Raw genomic sequence first — 17551 nt, 5'->3', positions numbered from 1 at the left:
TTCCCCCACTTGTTTTTGTTTGAATCTTAATTTCGTTATGTTTTGTTTATAATTTATCATGGAATAATAATTAATTATGAATGAAATTTATGTGTTAGGATTCAGAAATAGCAAGAATATTGATGATGATTGTAGATCTGATTCTAAATCATCGAAGAATATCTAATATTGTGATCATGGTATGTTTTTTTTTAAAAAAAAAATTTCAAACTAAATTGCTATATACTATCGGTTAATATTTTTAAAAAAGGTAAAAATTTGTGTGAGACGGTCTCACGGGTCGTATTTGTGAGACGGATCTCTTATTTGGGTTACCTATGAAAAAATATTACTTTTTATGCTAAGAGTATTACTTTCTATTGTGAATATGGGTAAGGTTGACCCGTCTCACAGATTATGATCCGTGAGACGGTCTCGCATGAGACTCACTCTTTAAAAAATCATGATTTTATATATGTGATTAATTTTAAGGTTTTGAGAATGTTGTATTAGGGTTATTTGATTTTTCTTTTTCCAATAGTTAGATCTTTAACATTTATTTAATATTTAAATGGTGCTCTAACAACCCGAGAATCAGACTAAACAATAAAACAAGAAAGAAAAACTATAGTCGAATATATTTACCCATTTACAATTTGATGATATGCAATTAAATTTCAATATTGAGGATACACTGCATACAGATTTTTAAAAATTTGTATCTTTTTTTATTTAAAATATTGATGAGACACTATATACATCAACATCATATCAATATCACATCAGTGTCATGTCGAAAAATGATTAGAATCATAAAAAAAGACAAAAATAACATATTAAAATTAAAATTTTACAAGATAAAAACTAAAATTACAAAGACATAAATATTTAACATAAAAAATTCAATGTTCCAAAAAAAAAAAAATCATTGTCAAAGACAACATAAGCAGGACGTTCTTATTCAAAATATGCATTAAAAGTTATCAACAAGAGCAATAAAATGACATTAAAAAAATCTAAACCAAGAGTACTTCCATCAAACATAAACCTAGAGAATCGTGGCAAAAATAATGTAATCAGCAAAAAGTTTCCACTCGGAAATCAAGAAAATAAAATCTTAGAACCCAATCTCCCTACAATTATGAACTCAAGAAGGGGGCGGAGTGGGGAACTCAAAATCAAATCGCTCCTGCAGCCTATTGATGCTTCGTTCCATGCGTTCTTGTCCCCAAATCACTGTCTGAAACATGTGCTGTACTAAGGCCGAAGGGATATAATCAGCATCGGGAGCTCTGTCAGCAGAAGTGGAAGGCCCAGTATTATCTGTAGCTATTGGCAGAACAGATTCTTCAACATTATCTGCATTCTCCTCCCGTATTGGAATCATCGTTTCGGCATCAAGTATGTCATCGCCTTTCTTCAACAAGAGCTTTTTCCTGTTATTTTTTCAAAATCGAGATTTGTAAGTAATTAACCTTACTGACCATTTCGGTGTATTAGTAAGACCTTAGTATCTTACATTATCAGCTGCAGCATATCTTTTTGGACCTTAGTTTCTTGATCAGGGGTAACCTGGGAAAACATGTTTTCATTACATGGGTATACTTGATCGAGAAACGCAAAGTATCTACTTCCAAAACAACAGAAATAAAAGGCAGAATCTTACATATTGATATCCCAGATTATCACAACATTTGACGCAGTGGATATCAGAAACAATGTGGTTCCCAACTTGTCGGTTGTGTATAGGTCTATCCATTTGTACATTTACCCTACATATATAGGCACAATACAGAAATAAATATAAATAAACATAAAAATTTTCAAGTAACTTTGATCTTGCTTAGCACTTAGCAGGACAGTATTCTCTAAAAGAAATGCATATACTAAGTCACAGCATAAGAAATGTAGAGGAGACTTACAAGCAAATAATCATACTCTGGCACCTAATTCTAAACACAACCATCAAAACTAACATTTCCACTGCTAGAATAATTTCCACTATTGGCTCAATTACGAGTAACAAAAATGGCAGATTCGGTGAGAAGATCTTACACTTTGCTGAAGAGACCTCCAATTAGATCAGGCTCTGGCTGCCAAAATAGAAACTCACTACATATTAGTCACGACAATGCAAAGAAGTAGCAATCACCTAGAATTGGAGATAAGTAACACGAGGATGGAAGATAATATCTAAAGGTTTCTAGGAAACCGTCTCTGATTTACATAATCATATGCTTAAATCCGAAACATTGCTTCTCCCAATGCTGATGATTCATAATCGGACACACCAACAGGATTCACAACTATGTAACCCCTTTTGATTTGGTCGTTAATAAATAACATGCAAATCTATAACCAAAACAATAAATATCCCATATAACATAAGATTCACAAAGAAGACTTGATAAAAATTAACGGCCATAATCCCACTTAAGGTTTTTAAAGGTTGGCAAAAAAACAACTCATACTATATGCTGTCACAATGCATGATACAAGGAATCGTGTGAGAAATACATGAGATTCATGGGATTGAATGGTAACGAATATGCACTGTGTGTATGAGACACATCTAATTTGACTTTAGAACAAAGTTATATTTCATGGTCATTCTTTTCATAAAGTGAATAAAATGTGATAGTTTCTAAGCAGTTGAGATACTGATCTAGAAAATTTTGAAACAATTCCTATCCACGCCCCAAAATGAGATGGAAATCCGAATTGACACAAACCACCGAACCAAATCTTTAGCCTGTCATGGGTGAGCAATTCAGTGGCATGAGTTTTTTTTCACACTGAACCAAAATTCTATTAACCTAATGGACAAAACTCCCATTTTTCCTCTAGCTCTGGAATCCACTTGTTCAACGGCCAGGCCGTTAAATACCTCTATTGAGATTCCCAAACAACAGCAAAGTGTCGGGTCAAAAAGAGAGCTAAGAACTAGGCAGAGGATCATTGGTGACAACTTAAAGAAACTGTAAATAATATCATGCCTCTTGGTTTCATTATCACTCATCACAAGCAACCATAACTCAATGTTATTCCGACAGTGGCAATCTGTAACCCTAAATTCCAATCAAGATCAAATTTATGTACCAGACTAGATTACAGACCAACAAATGATTAAGTAAATAACCAACAAATGATTAAGAAAATAACATATGAATTCGATTTCGTCAATTAAAATAACATGTAAATTCAATAACCAAAACAAGGATAAAACATAAGATTCGACAAACAAATGATTCAGTATCTACCGAGTAATTAGAGTCGTGGCTCTCTTCCAAGGCGATATGGGCTCTGCAGCCCTTGCACATATAATAATCGATCTCGTGCGCCTCTGCAAATTCAACCCAAAATAACCTTCCCATCTCCAAAATGTCAAGATCAAACCAAGAGACAATTTAAATCTGAAAAATAAATAAAGATAAAATCTTAAATCAGGAGCCTATAATTAACGATTATGTCATTATTGAATGTAAAACAGTTTGAATTTGGGTGAAGATTTCAAAAAGAGAGATGTAACGCGTTGGGAGAGCGTAGGGTTCGGGATATTATTTGGGTTAATTTCTTTTCATTTTAACATCGGAAATTAGAATTTGGGGTATTACATTGAGAAAAATTATAACTGAAAATTTTATATATTAAAATAAATGTAAAACGTCATGTTTTCCCCTTTAAATTTGTATCGAAAGTTTAAAATATATATAAATATTTACTTGTACAAATAAATAGGCTTGTACATTTTTTTTTTTTTGTTGTAAAATCTAACTAATTTTAAATAAGATAAGAGCTCCGTTAGTTTACATAATAGGGTATAACATATAATTATTAAGAAGTCAGATGTTTATTTATAAGCCTTCTTAAGAAAATACCAGATATATGTTTTCAAAAATATTAGTCTATTGTCGGTCACATGTCATGCATTTTATGTGTTTGATGATTTTTTTTTAGTTGTAACAAGAAAATCAATCAATATGTGTTATTGTTATGAGTTTGTTTCGAGTAAATACTTATTTGACCTACAAAATACTTAATTTGAATTTTCAGATACTTGCTTTTGTCCTTTCAATACTCAAATATGTATGAAAATACTGGATTTTCGAGTAGTCACAAAAAATCCAGTCACAATTGGCAATATTGATTTTAATGATTATGAGTTTGTTCTGGGATTGAGTTAATTTGAACGATCTTATGCCTTTTATATGCTTCTCAATTGATTTATTTTCTTCACGATTTTTTGTTACTTCAGTTACCTTATATCAAATAATTTTGACAAATAATTGCTGAAGCATTAGGATGATTTTGCAGAAAACAATTTCTAAAATAATTATCAAAATATTTCGATTATTTTATTGAAATATAATGTGAATAATATGAGTTTTTGTTTCAATATTGATTGAGTACGCATTGCGATTTGTTTCGGTTGTGATTTTACTTTATGTAATTCAATTATATCAATTATTTAAGTGATTATACTCTACCTAAGGAGGGCTTGTAGATGAGTTTTGAATAATATTGTCAAAATTCATGTATCTAAACATGAATAATATTCATTGGCTATTTTGATACTTACCTCATTGAATTTTATTGTTTTTCGTCAAAAAGATGATATTGAATACAGATTTAATATTTTTATAAAAATTTAAAAATTATAGAAATCATTTTGTCTTTTGTATGTCAATTGTTATTGACGCCAAAATCGACAAAATAATTTTTTTTTTTCAGATATTATACAGTCATTTTTTTGATTTCGGCCGGATTTGGGAGATATCTACCTATTGTGGTCATGGTAAACAAGAGGAAACTTGGATTGGTACAAGAACTATGTTAAACTTAATTTAATTGTGGTGATGAGAGTTAAAACCAGTATGCCGTAATAGCTAAATCAGAAGACAATATAAATTGACAGAAGCATAACTCGACTTAATAAAACCAGAAATAGAACATAGTTTTAAAAGCAGAACTTAGCTTAAGCAGAAGTAACTTAACGTCTTTTACTTTATCGTTACAGTCTTAAATGTTACTGTTACTTTACCAAGTACTAGCATTAATTGCATCATTAATATTGTACAAAGACATTTAACGCTACTAGTTTTGGTGCGTAACAAGACTAATTACTCTGAAGCTTTCTGCAGGACCTTTTTTTAGGTATTAAAGCTGATTTTACTCAGGAGCCTCAAAAGCTGTTTTTGATTATAGACGTTGGACTCAAAGTTTTCTATATATATAGAGGTCAATCCTTTATAGAAAACAACGTTATTATCATTATCAATGCAACGATTATTCTAACGCTAGTTTGAGCTATAATGGCCCGAAAATTCTTGTTTTAAAATTTACGGAAAAATTTAAAATTTTCTTTTTAAAATAATGAAAATGCCGCATTCATAAAATAAATTGATAAATCAAGTTTAATGTTCAAAATAACAGCGGAAGAAATTATTGTTTTCAAAATAACAATTTGAAATAATCCAACAACGATAAAAATGTTTGATCATAAAAACGCTAAATGCTGAAAATGAGGTCCTCGGGTTCCACTACTGCTGACCCAAGCTAGCTCACTGGTCCCCGCCCTCGGTCCCGACCTCATCAGTACCTACAACAATCAAGTCTAGTGAGTATAAAGACTCAGCATGCATATATCGTACATAACAAGTAAATAAATAATAAAATCGCATGCAAAGTGAAAATATCATGTCGTGAGACATAACGTAAAATATCGTGTCATGAATAATTATAATACGTGCATTACTGAACTGAAAATCATAAGTGATCTGTTTGCTCAATAGAGCCCTGAAATAATAATTTTGTTGACATTATGTCCTACGCAAGTGGCCCATGAACCGAACTGAACTGAATCGCCTGATCAGACTAAACCACATTATACTGGGCGGTAGAGATCATCACAGCCCTTGGACTGGATATCCGTACCAATAAATGAACATGACCGGTAACTGATGACCGGGTGAAGTAATAATCCCATAATAAGCTGCAATCCCATGAAGTACAGCGGCCACAAGCAATATTGCATAAATCTCAAAATTGAATATTTTACATTTTATGCACATAATATAATTAAATAACATAATTAAATATCCTGTATAAATTTCACCAGCTGGGTTGGATCGTTCCCAGGCTCTCTGCGACTTAAATCTAACATGAAAAATATGCAAATGATTTATTTGACCAAAATTTGTAATTGAATCAAAAAACGAGACAATTACGCCTAATGACTTAGTATTTAATCATGACTTCGTACCAACTTGAAACAACACCGAACTATCGTTTAGTCATGATTAAAATACACCTAAAATGATGAAATAATGCTCCTAAAATTTTAGTACTTCGAAATTTTAGTGAATGAAGACCAAAAATATGAAACGCTCTTTCGAGAGTCACTTTGGCACATTGCACCGTAAATTATCGTACGACCTCTAAACTTAAACGAATCACGAACGGTCAAAAACATGGCCTTTCTAACTTGATGAGGTACTGTCCAGTCCAAGGCCATAGGCTAAAAGCCAACCAAGAACTCGAAACACACCTCTGAACCGAAGCTAAAGTTGCTGTCCGGAAAATTACAGCAGCGGCTACTGTGCTTCCGGGGCTTCGTTTGCGAGACTTTTGTTCATTGGGGCTTGAACCACTGACCAGAGCCTCTTCCCAACATTCTAAGAAGTGGCTCAGACCATGGATAAGGGCAAAATCCTGCCACAACCCCAGCAAAACCGTAGGACAACCCGAAACTCCCACCCGAGGAACCATGCTGCGCGCGTGGGGAGTATGACTGAACTTGCTGTCTTATTTCATTCTAGTGGCCATGTGATCGACCATGGCTTGATCTAGACATGATGAGATCTTGTATGAATCATGGCTAAGGGCTAAGGGCTAAGAGCCAACCAAGATCCACCCAACCTCATAAAAACCGAAACCAACTCACACGAAGGAAAACAGAAAAATGAAACCGAGGGACACTTGTGTTGTTTCTGTCCAAACGACTTGGGACATGGCTCAAGCCACTTAGGGCCGACTTGAACACGTCCTATGCTTGCTAGAGAAAGGTCCTAGCCATGGCTACTGGCCCTAGGCCAGCCATGACTCGAACTCTACCCTAAACAAGCCAATGACAGTAAATGAAACCCAACTATGACACTTGTTTCTTGCTTGTTGTTTGGAGCATCTAACTCATGGTTTTGGGGCTTGAACCCTTGATCAAACTTGACCCTAACACACCATAGAACATGACCGTAAGCAACCTTGGGAGCCCGGACACGAGCCGAACCCTGAACCATAAAAAACAACAGAAACGTGAAGCACAAGGGGGATAAAAATCTGTGCAGAATTTTTTTACAAAGGTTGTTGTCCATAATTCGTTTCTCCTGATTCATGCACCCATAATGGTTTATAAAAATATAAATACAACTTGATTGAAGAGCAAGGGATGGTATATGCATGCCTGGATATTTTTTGTTTTTGAAAGAAAACCCAAACGAGTGACGATGCGGCGCGGAGGAGATGAAGTTGTCTTCTTTTGTTTTCTCTCTTGTTACTCAAGATTTCTAGCTGCTAAAAGGGGCGATTTTTTTCTGATATTTCTTCAGAATTTTTGAGTGTGGGGGGGAGAAAGAGTGTTATGGAATGAAGGGGGCTGCTGGGAAAGTAAAGGAGTCAAAAATGCTTTGGAGGGAAGTTGCAATATCAAGGAAATGGAATGATACAAAGAATGATTTTCCTTTCTTCCTTCCTTCCTTTTGACTCTCGAAAATATGGAATTTTCTAGGCTGATAAAATGGTTTAATGAGGTGCAAGAAACTGCTTAATTATTAATTATTGTGGATTTAAAAGTGTAGGAATTAAGTATACCAAGAAGGGGTAGAAAATTCCATATTTTCGAGAGTCAAAAGGAAGGAAGGAAAGAAGGAAAATCATTTTTTTTATCATTCCATTTCCTTGATATTGCAACTTCCCTCCAAAGCATTTTTGACTCCTTTACTTTCCCAGCAGTCCCCTTCATTCCATAACACTCTTTCTCCCTCCCCCATACTCGAAAATTCTGAAGAAATATCAGAAAAAATTCGCCCCTTTCAGCAGCTAGAAATCGTGAGTAACAAGAGAGAAAACAAAAGAAGACAACTCCGTATCGTCTGCGCCGCATCGTCACTCGTTTGGGTTTTCTTTCAAAAAAAAAAATATCCAGGCATGCATATACCATCCCTTGCTCTTCAATCAAGTTGTATTTATATTTTTATTAACCATTATGGGTGCATGAATTAGGAAAAACGAATTATGGACAACAACCTTTATAAAAGAATTCTGCACAGATTTTTATCCCCCTTGTGCTTCACGTTTCTGTTGTTTCTGATGGTTCAGAGTTCGGCTCATGTCCAGGCTCCCAAGGCTGCTTATGGTCATGTTCTATGGTGTGTTAGGGTCAAGTTTGATCAAGGGTTCAAGCCCCAAAACCGTGAGTTAGATGCTCCAAACAACAAGCAAGAAACAAGTGCCTTAGTTGGGTTTCATTTACTGTCATTGGCTTGTTTGGGGTAGAGTTCGAGTCATGGCTGGCCTAGGGCCAGTATCCATGGCTAGGACCCTTCTCTAGCAAGAATAGGATGTGGTCAAGTCGGCCCTAAGTGGCTTGAGCCATGTCCCAAGTCGTTTGGACAGAAACAACACAAGTGTCCCTCGGTTTCATTTTTCTGTTTTCCTTCGTGTGAGTTGGTTTCGGTTTTTATGAGGTTGGGTGGATCTTGGTTGGCTCTTAGCCCTTATCCATGATTCATACAAGACCTCATCATGTCTAGATCAAGCCATGGTCGATCACATGGCCACTGGAATGAAATAAGACAGCAAGTTCAGTCATACTCCCCACGCGCGTAGCATGGTTCCTCGGGTGGGAGTTCCGGGTTGTCCTATGGTTTTGCTGGGGTTGTGACTGGATTTTGCCCTTAGTCATGGTCTGAGCCACTCCATAGAATGTTGGGAAGACCCTCTGGTTGGTGTTTCAATCCCCAATGGCCAAAAGACTTGCAAACGAAGCCCCGGAAGCACAGCAGCCGCTGTTGTAATTTTCTGGACAGCTACTTTAACTTCGGTTCAGAGGTGTGTTTCGAGTTCTTGTTTGGCTTTTAGCCTATGGCCTTAGACTGGACAGTACCTCATTGAGTTAGGAAAGCCATGTTTTTTACCGTTCGTGATTCGGTTAAGTTTAGAGGTCGTACGAGAATTTACGGTGCAATAGTGACTCTCGAAAGAGCGTTTCATATTTTTTGCCTCCATTCACTAAAATTCGAAGTACTGAAATTTTAGGATCATTATTTCATCATTTTAAGTGTATTTTAATCATGACTAAACGATGGTTCGGTGTTGGTTCGGGTTGGTATAGAGTCATGATTAAATACTAAGTCATTGGACGTAATTGTCTCGTTTTTGGATTCAATTACAAAGTTTGGTCAAATAAATCATTTGCATATTTTTCATGTTAGATTTAAGTCACAGCGAGCCTGGGAACGATCCAACCCAGCTGGTAAAATTTATAAATGATATTTAATTATGTTATTTAATTATAATACATGCATAAAATGTAAAATATTCATTTTTGAGATTCAGGCAATATTGCTTGTGGCCACTGTACTTCATGGGATAGCAGCTTATTATGGGATTATTACTTCACCCGGTCATCAGTTACCGGTCATGTTCATTTATTGGTACGGATATCCAGTCCAAGGGCTGTGATGATCTCTACCGCCCAGTATACTGTGGTTTAGTCTGATCAGGCGATTCAGTTCAGTTCAGTTCATGGGCCACTTGCGTAGAACATAATCTCAACAAAATTATGACACGCATTATAATTATTCATGACACGATATTTTACGTTATGCCTCACGACATGATATTTTCACTTTGCATGCGATTTTATTATTTATTTACTTGTTATGTACGATATATGCATGCTGAGTCTTTAGACTCACTAGACTTGATTGTTGTAGGTACTGATGAGGTCGGGACCGAGGGCGGGGACCAGTGAGCTAGCTTGGGTCGGCAGTAGTGGAACCCGAGGACCTCATTTTCATCATTTAGCGTTTTTATGATCAAACATTTTTATCGTTGTTGGATTATTTCAAATTGTTAGTTTGAAAAAAATAATTTCTTCCGCTGCTATTTTGAACATTAAACTTGATTTATCAATTTAGTTTATGAATGCGGCATTTTCATTATTTTAAATAGAAAATTTTAAATTTTTCCGCAAATTTTAAAACACGAATTTTCGGGCCATTATAGCTGGTATAAGAGCCGACCTCTCCGATAACGATGTGGTTCGGGGACGAACCAAGTGGAAGCTAGTGGGCATGTAAGGCCCGAGGACGAAGAGGACGGGGGGTGATCGCCGGTGCCATGAGGTGGCACGGACAATGAGCGGCTCCTGGTAGGCTTCTAGGTGGAGGGAACATGAATGAACCGACCCACACAGGAATGAGAGGGATTCCGAGACTGTTCAATGTAATGACTGTACAGTTGAAGAGGGCTTAAAAGATTTGATTGGTACTACTCATATCACGAAGGTGCATCTTCTTTTCGGTAGCTCATCACATAAGAACTCTAAAGTTAAGCGTGCTTGACTTGGGACAATTTTGGGATGGGTGACCTCCTGGGAAATATCCTTGGTTCGTGTAAGTGAGGACATAAGCACACTGAAAAGACCTGTCTTGATACAGTGAGGACAGTCGTTGAATCTGGGATGTTACAAGTGGTATCAGAGCCGATTTCTCCGAGTACGGTGTGGTTCGGGGACGAACCAAGCGGAAGCTGGTGGGCATGTAAGGCCCGAGGCCGAAGAGGGCGGGGGGTGATCGCCGGTGCCATGAGGTGGCACGGACAATGAGCGGCTCCTGGCAGGCTTCTAGGTGGAGGAACATGAATGAACCGACCCACTTGAGAATGAGAGGGATTCCGAGACTGTTCAATGTAATGGACTGTACAGTTGAAGAGGGCTTAAAAGATTTGATTGGTACTACTCATATCACGAAGGTGCATCTTCTTTTCAGTAGCTCATCACATAAGAACTCTAAAGTGAAGCGTGCTTGACTTTGGGCAATTTTGGGATGGGTGATCTCCTGGGAAGTTTTCCAGGGTGCGTGTGAGTGAGGGCATAAGCACGCTAGAAAGACCTGTCTTGATACAGTGAGGACAATCGTTGAATCTGGGGTGTTACATGAGCTATCATCAACTACTACTTATCTTCAAGCTCAACATACAGAAAAGTAGCACACGCTTTATTCTAAATATACAATCTTTTGAGATCATTTTGTTCTGCTGCTGTTTCAAAATATCTTCAAGCTAAACACTTTACTACATATTATTGAGAAGAGTTTGTAGTTTGGAAAAGAGTCTTTTCTAGAACTTTGTTGAAATCTTTTACATTGTGTTGAGGAACTAAGAGTTTCAGTAGGCGAAAGATAAGCCATACTGAAGTGGTTGTGTATAAGTGTTGTACTGTAATAACCAAAGTCTTTTAGTGATATCTTCTAGAAACAGAAAAAGGGGAGACGTAGAAGATTTTATCTTCGAACTTCCTGAAACAACCACTGTTTATTGCCTACTGTTTTATTGTTTTCACCCTATACCATCAAATCGTTTCCGCACTTATTATTGTGATCTGCTGGTTATACATTCGAATAAGATAGGCTATAATCTCTAAGAGGATTCTAGAACCCTTTGCAAAAACATACAACAAAGGAACAAGTTTATTCACCACCCCTCTAAACTCGATATCGATCCCCAACAAGTGGTATCAGAGCAGATTTTCTTGTTCCAAAAATTTACAACAGATATGGCACACTTCAACAAAGTACCCATGTTCTCAAAAGAAGATTTTGATAACTGGAATATCCGGATGCAAGCCTATCTTGCAGCCCAAGATGATGACATGTGATTTGTCTCACAGAAGGTCCCCTGAAAATTTTAAAGCCAAATACAGCTATTGTTGTTACTGAGGGGGCACCATAGATGGCTGAGAAGCACATAAGTGAATGGACTAGCGAGGACAAAAAGAAAGCGAATCTAGACAATGTTGCAAAAGACATTCTCTACAAAACACTTGATAAGAACACCTTCAGCAAGATCAAGATGTGTTCTACTACGAAAGAGATTTGGGAAAAACTCATCCAAATCTGTGAAGGAAACGAACAGACCAAGGAGAACAAGTAATCTGTAGCCATGCAAAAATTTGGAAATCTTAAAATGAAAGCTGTAGAAACTCCAAGCGATTTTGATGAACATTTCAGCAGCTTGGTAAATGAGCTAGCAGCTCTAAGAAAGGAATATGGCAACAGAGAAATAGCACTCAAAGTAATGAAAGCTTTGCCTAGGGAATGTGACGTAAAAACCATGGCTATGAGAGTATCTAAAGATATGAACAAGTTAGAACTACACGACTTGTGTGCAGACTTAAAAGCTTATGGATTCAAACTGGAAGTGAGAAGTGGAGAAGAGCCCTCATCAAATCCACCTACCAAGGCTCTTACTGCTACTGCTACTGCTGCAGTTGCTCTAAGTTCATCACTGCTACTGCCATTGAAAGCACATCTGAAAAGACTGCTGAACATATCAACATGATGCTATGCCCTTATTCGTGAAAATTTTTTCCAGATTCATGAAGAAGAATCATCGAGCTTACCAGAGTCCTAACCAAAACTTTAAGAAGGATTTACTACCTGGTGACATTGCGTGTTTCAAGTGTGGAAAAGTCGGGTATTTCATTGCTGATTGCCCGAAGCCAAAGAAGGATGATCAAAAGAAAAATGAATACATGAGGAATGACAAGAAATCCAGAAGAGACCGCAAAACGATGATTGCATAAGAAAACAAATCAAAATGGGTGGATTCTAGTTCCGAGTCTTCTGACTCAGAAAGTCATTCCAGTATAGCAATGCAGAAGAGATCAAATGTCTCATGGCAGACACTGAATAAACCTCGACATTTGAAGAGGTATTTGACTTTGGCACTAATGAATTTACACGAGCTGATTTGATTAAAGCACTGTATGACATGGTAGAAGAGTACTCAAGACTTTCTCAATCATTCGAGTAAGTTAAAATTGAAAATCAAAACCTTAGAGATCACATCAGTAAGTTTACTTGCTTGCAAAAAAACAGCTGTAGTGATCTTAAAGTTGAGATAAGTAAGTTGAAGTTTGAGAATGACAGAATAAATGCAGATTACAAGACAATGAGGTCTAAGAATCAGGAGCTATCGGTTCTGGTAAATGCATGGAACAAGTCTTCTTTTTGCTTAGAGAAGATGTAAGAATTACAAAAGTAATCTGGAGACAGGAGTGGTCTCAGATTAAAGTAATAATGAAAGAACTTCTGAAACAATTACTGAGCCAAAATTGGATACGAGCAAAGGGAAATACATTCATTCTGTTAAATCCAATGTGGTATATGGACCAGTAGTACCAACTGTTCGAGTTGAAAGGTTTGTAGATCATACGAACAGAAGAAAGCATTATGGTATGGGTTTTTTGAACCTAAGAGAAGCGTCCACTAGAGTTTAGGATCCAGTAGAGGATTCAACTCAGGAGGACAATCCTCTGTGAAGGTTATAAACTTCCAGCACTATAATTCTAAACCTGTCCAGAAGAGATGCAGACCAGACGACAAAAATAGAAGGGAAGAACATCCTATAATACATCCTGTTAGAAATAACAGACCCTCTGTTGCACACACTTCTGTGGATACCCGAAGTACAAGGTAACCTAGAATTGTACAAATGTGGGTTTCTAAATGACTGATAAGGCTCGGACCCAAATAGATTGGGTACCAATTACTAAAATTTGTGTTTACAGGAACAAGAGAAGAAAACTAAGATAAGCAGCTCCACATGGTATCTGGACAGTGGATGTTCCAGAAATATGATTGCACAAAAGAGTCTACTCTCATAAATAATGAGTTGTACTGGATCAAAAATAACTTTTGGGGACAACTCAAAAGGTAAAACCGTGGGTAAGTGTAAGATTGTCCATGCTAATATTACTATGGATAATGTGCTCTTAGTTGAAAATATCTGTTACAATTTGATCAGCATTAGTCAACTGTGTGATAATGGTTACTCAGTAGTTTTTCAAAAGAACACCAGAACAGTTAAAGACGCCAATGAATCTATAGTCTTAACAAGAAAAAGAGAAGCCAACACCTAAAAATATCATGGAACGTAGATCATGTTAACGTTCCTACATGTTTAGTTGCCTCCCTTAGTGATAAACATTAGCTCTGGCACAAGAGATTGAATCATCTAAACTTCAAGTCAATCAATTATCTCAAGAAGCAGAACATAGTTGATACTTTACTTGATATTAATTTCGTTAAGAATCATATATGTTCTGCATGTCAACTTGGCAAACAAATAAGATCTAGCTTTAAAAATAAAGGTAGTAAATCAAAATCTAGTTGTTTGGAATTATTGCATTTGGACTTATTTTGTACAACCCCACTACAACAAAAACGGCTTTCCGCAGCGCGCATATAGGCTTTCCGCAGCGCACATTGCAAGCTGCAAAGTTCCAAGCCGTTAAAAGTTCAGGATTATCCGCAGCGTGCACGTGCACGCTGTTTATACTATTATCAACAGCGTGCATGTGTACGCTGTTAATACAACTTTTCGCAGCGTGCAATGTACGCCGTTAATAGGCATAAAAAAATAAAATATTAGCGACGGTTTTCGATAAATTGTCGCTTATTGGCGACGAATAAAATCCACCAAACCGTCGCTAATTTAGCGACGGTCTTTAAATTTAGTGATCTTTAATAATTTCGCGACGGTTACTAAACCGTCGCTAAATTTTGCGTAAAAATAAAAAAAAATTTACTTTAATAATTTAATAATTTTTTATAAAATGTACCATACAACTATAATAATAATACTAATGATTATAATTAACAATGAAAAAATTAACAAAAAATTAAAACAAAAACATGTATCTAAATCGAAACTAAAATCGTATAAGTAGAGAAAATTTTAAGTGTTTGAAGTGGTGGGAGGAACGGATATAAATAGTGAATATGCGATTTTTTTAGCGACGGTTTTATAATAAAACGTCGCCGATGTATGTTTATTAGCGACGGTTACTGATAACTGTCGCCGATTTGGATCGGCGACGACTTTCTTTAAACCGTCGCTAAATTTGACGTCAAAATCGTCACTTTTTTTAATTAGCGACGGGTTTAGTTACAAACCGTCGCTAATTTAAAAAATTTGAACTCTTTTTCCACAGCGTGCTAATAATATGCATGCCGTGAATAATATTATTGACAGCGTGCGATTAATGTACGCCGTTAATGTCTTAACACGATTTTTTTTAAAAAATGATTTACTATCCGCAGCGTGCTTTCAATGCACGCCGTCGATAGTAATATCTGCAGCGTGCTTTAACGCACACCGTTAATAGTATCAAGTTAGTATCTGCAGCGTGCTTTGAATGCATGCCGTCCATAGTAATATCCGCAGCGTGCTTTGAATGAACGCTGCGGATAGTAATATCATCAGCGTTCTTTTAATACACGCCGTTAATAGTATGAAGTTAGTATCCACAGCGTGCTTTGAATGCACGCCGTCGATAGTAATATCTGCAGCGTGCTTTTAATGCACGCCGTTAATAGTATCAAGTGCAACACTATTAACAGCGCACATATGGGTGCACGCCGTGAAAAGTAGTATTCGCAGCGTGCTTTTAATGCACGCTGTTGATGACGTGCTGCGGAAAATCATTTTTCTTGTAGTGCCCCTATCATGAGCTTAGGGGGAATGAAGTATACTCTTGTTGTTGTTGATGACTTTTCTAGATTTACTTGGGTAATATTTCTTGATGTAAAAGATCAAACCAGTAGCCTTCTTGTTGTGTGCAATAATTGTCCTTACTTGATAGAGCGATCGAACCGTGGTGCTTGAGCTATTGTGCGGTTTAAAATATTTGAGTTGCATCATTACAAGCGCTCGGTCCTACAATTGGTATCAGAGCTAAGGTCACGGGTTCGATTCCCATTGATTGCAAAGAGTGCAATTATTGGGAGGGAGATTGTTGGGTGCAATAATTGTCCCTGCTTGGTAGAGCGATCGAACCGTGGTGCTTGTGCTGCTGTGCGGTTTAAAAGATTTGAGTTGCACCATTACCACTAGCTATAGCTTTTGGTAAAGCGGTAAGCACTCGGTCCTAAACTTCTGATCAAGCTTCTGCAAAAAAGATTCAAAATGACAAATCAGTTTCTGTCATTAAAATCAGAAGTGATCGGGGCACTGAGTTTTCTAACAAGATTCTTGAGTTATATTTGGATGAATAGGGTTTCATCATGAATATTCAGCTGCCAGAATGCCTCAACAAAATGGAGTAGCTGAGAGGAGAAACAGAACTCTTAAAGAAGCTGCTAGAACAATGCTAGCAGATGCAGACATCTCTCAGCGCTTCTGGGCAGAAGTAATCAATACAGCATGTTTCACACAAAACAGGACCATGATCAACAAGAGACACAAGCAGACCCCATATGAGATATGGAAAGAGAGTAAGCCTAATGTATCTTATTTTAATGTTTTTGGATGCAAATTTTTTGTGCACAGTAATGGTAAAATCATTTGTCTGCATTTTATTCAAAATCAGATGCTAGATTAGTTCTTGGATATTCAGCAGTAAGAAAATCATTCAGAATTTTCCATAATAGAACTTTTAATGTTGAAGATTATATTCATGTTGTTTATGATGAAGATAGCAGTGCTCTTGGAATTTCTAACGTGTCAAATCTAAGTAACGGATTAGATAGAATTCATCTGGAAGTGGATAGTAAAGATGATGCAGTACCAAGTGTCAAAGATGCTCAAAGGTGCTCAAAATCCAGAACCAGACATTCCTCTGGTATAACCAGTTGTTCAGACACAGGACATACCAGAACAAGAAGTTTACATTCCAGAACCTGCTACTGCTTTAGCTGAGCATGATCCGAATCTGTCAAACCAGGAAGAAATTTCTTTAAACCCTTTTGTCTGGAGAAAATCTCACCCTCCATCTTTGGTTATTTGTAACCCAGCAGCTCCATTAAGAACCAGAAGGAAAATGATAAACGAATATATGCATGCTGCTTTTATCTTTCAGGATGAATCAAAGAAAATTGAAGAAGCTCTTCTGGATCCTAGTTGGATTGAAGCTATGCAAGAAGAGCTGAATCAATTTAAAAGAAATGAATTTTAGTTTCTTGTACCTAGACCATCTTATCAAGCAGTAATTGTAACTTGGTGGGTAGTTAGAAACAAGATAAATGAAGAAGGTACTGTGGTTAGAAAAAAGTAAGACTGGTGGCTCAAGGTTTCAGACAAGAAGAATGAATAGACTATGATGAGATCTATGCACTAGTAGCAAGGCTTAAAGCTATCAGAATATTCTTAACCTTTGCTGCTTTCAAAAACTTCAAAGTTTATCAGATGGACGTGAAAAGCGCCTTCCTAAATGGTCTACTGTAAGAAGAAGTCTACGTTGAACAACCCCCAAGTTTTATTGATCACTTCTTGCCGCATCATGTTTTTAAAT

The 17551-nt window shown here is 36.7% G+C and overlaps 1 protein-coding gene across 1 annotated transcript; it reads right to left on the bottom strand.

The window, feature by feature from the left end:
• Positions 1-907: 907 nt before the first annotated feature.
• LOC140830973 (uncharacterized) lies at positions 908-3566 on the bottom strand. Its single transcript, XM_073194597.1, has 5 exons — positions 3240-3566; positions 2035-2072; positions 1646-1751; positions 1499-1551; positions 908-1415 (listed from the first exon to the last, which is right to left on the bottom strand). The coding sequence occupies exons 1-5, from the start codon at positions 3351-3353 to the stop codon at positions 1127-1129; spliced, it is 600 nt and encodes a 199-aa protein (XP_073050698.1). The 5' UTR covers positions 3354-3566; the 3' UTR covers positions 908-1126.
• Positions 3567-17551: the final 13985 nt, after the last annotated feature.

The sequence above is a fragment of the Primulina eburnea genome, chromosome 4 (assembly GCF_022965805.1).
Source record: "Primulina eburnea isolate SZY01 chromosome 4, ASM2296580v1, whole genome shotgun sequence".
NCBI classification, from domain to species: Eukaryota; Viridiplantae; Streptophyta; class Magnoliopsida; order Lamiales; family Gesneriaceae; genus Primulina; species Primulina eburnea.
The sequence above is the reverse complement of the archived record's forward strand: the minus strand, read 5'-3'. Positions and strand labels throughout refer to the sequence as shown.

Excerpts from the sequence above, each read along its gene's own strand:
- LOC140830973 (XM_073194597.1), bottom strand. The coding sequence starts at position 3,353 with ATGGGAAGGTTATTTTGGGTTGAATTTGCAGAGGCGCACGAGATCGAT. Across the intron at positions 2,073-3,239 it reads GCCACGACTCTAATTACTCG|CCAGAGCCTGATCTAATTGG; the intron begins GTAGATACTGAA and ends CTATTTTGGCAG. Across the intron at positions 1,552-1,645 it reads ATAATCTGGGATATCAATAT|GTTACCCCTGATCAAGAAAC; the intron begins GTAAGATTCTGC and ends ATGTTTTCCCAG.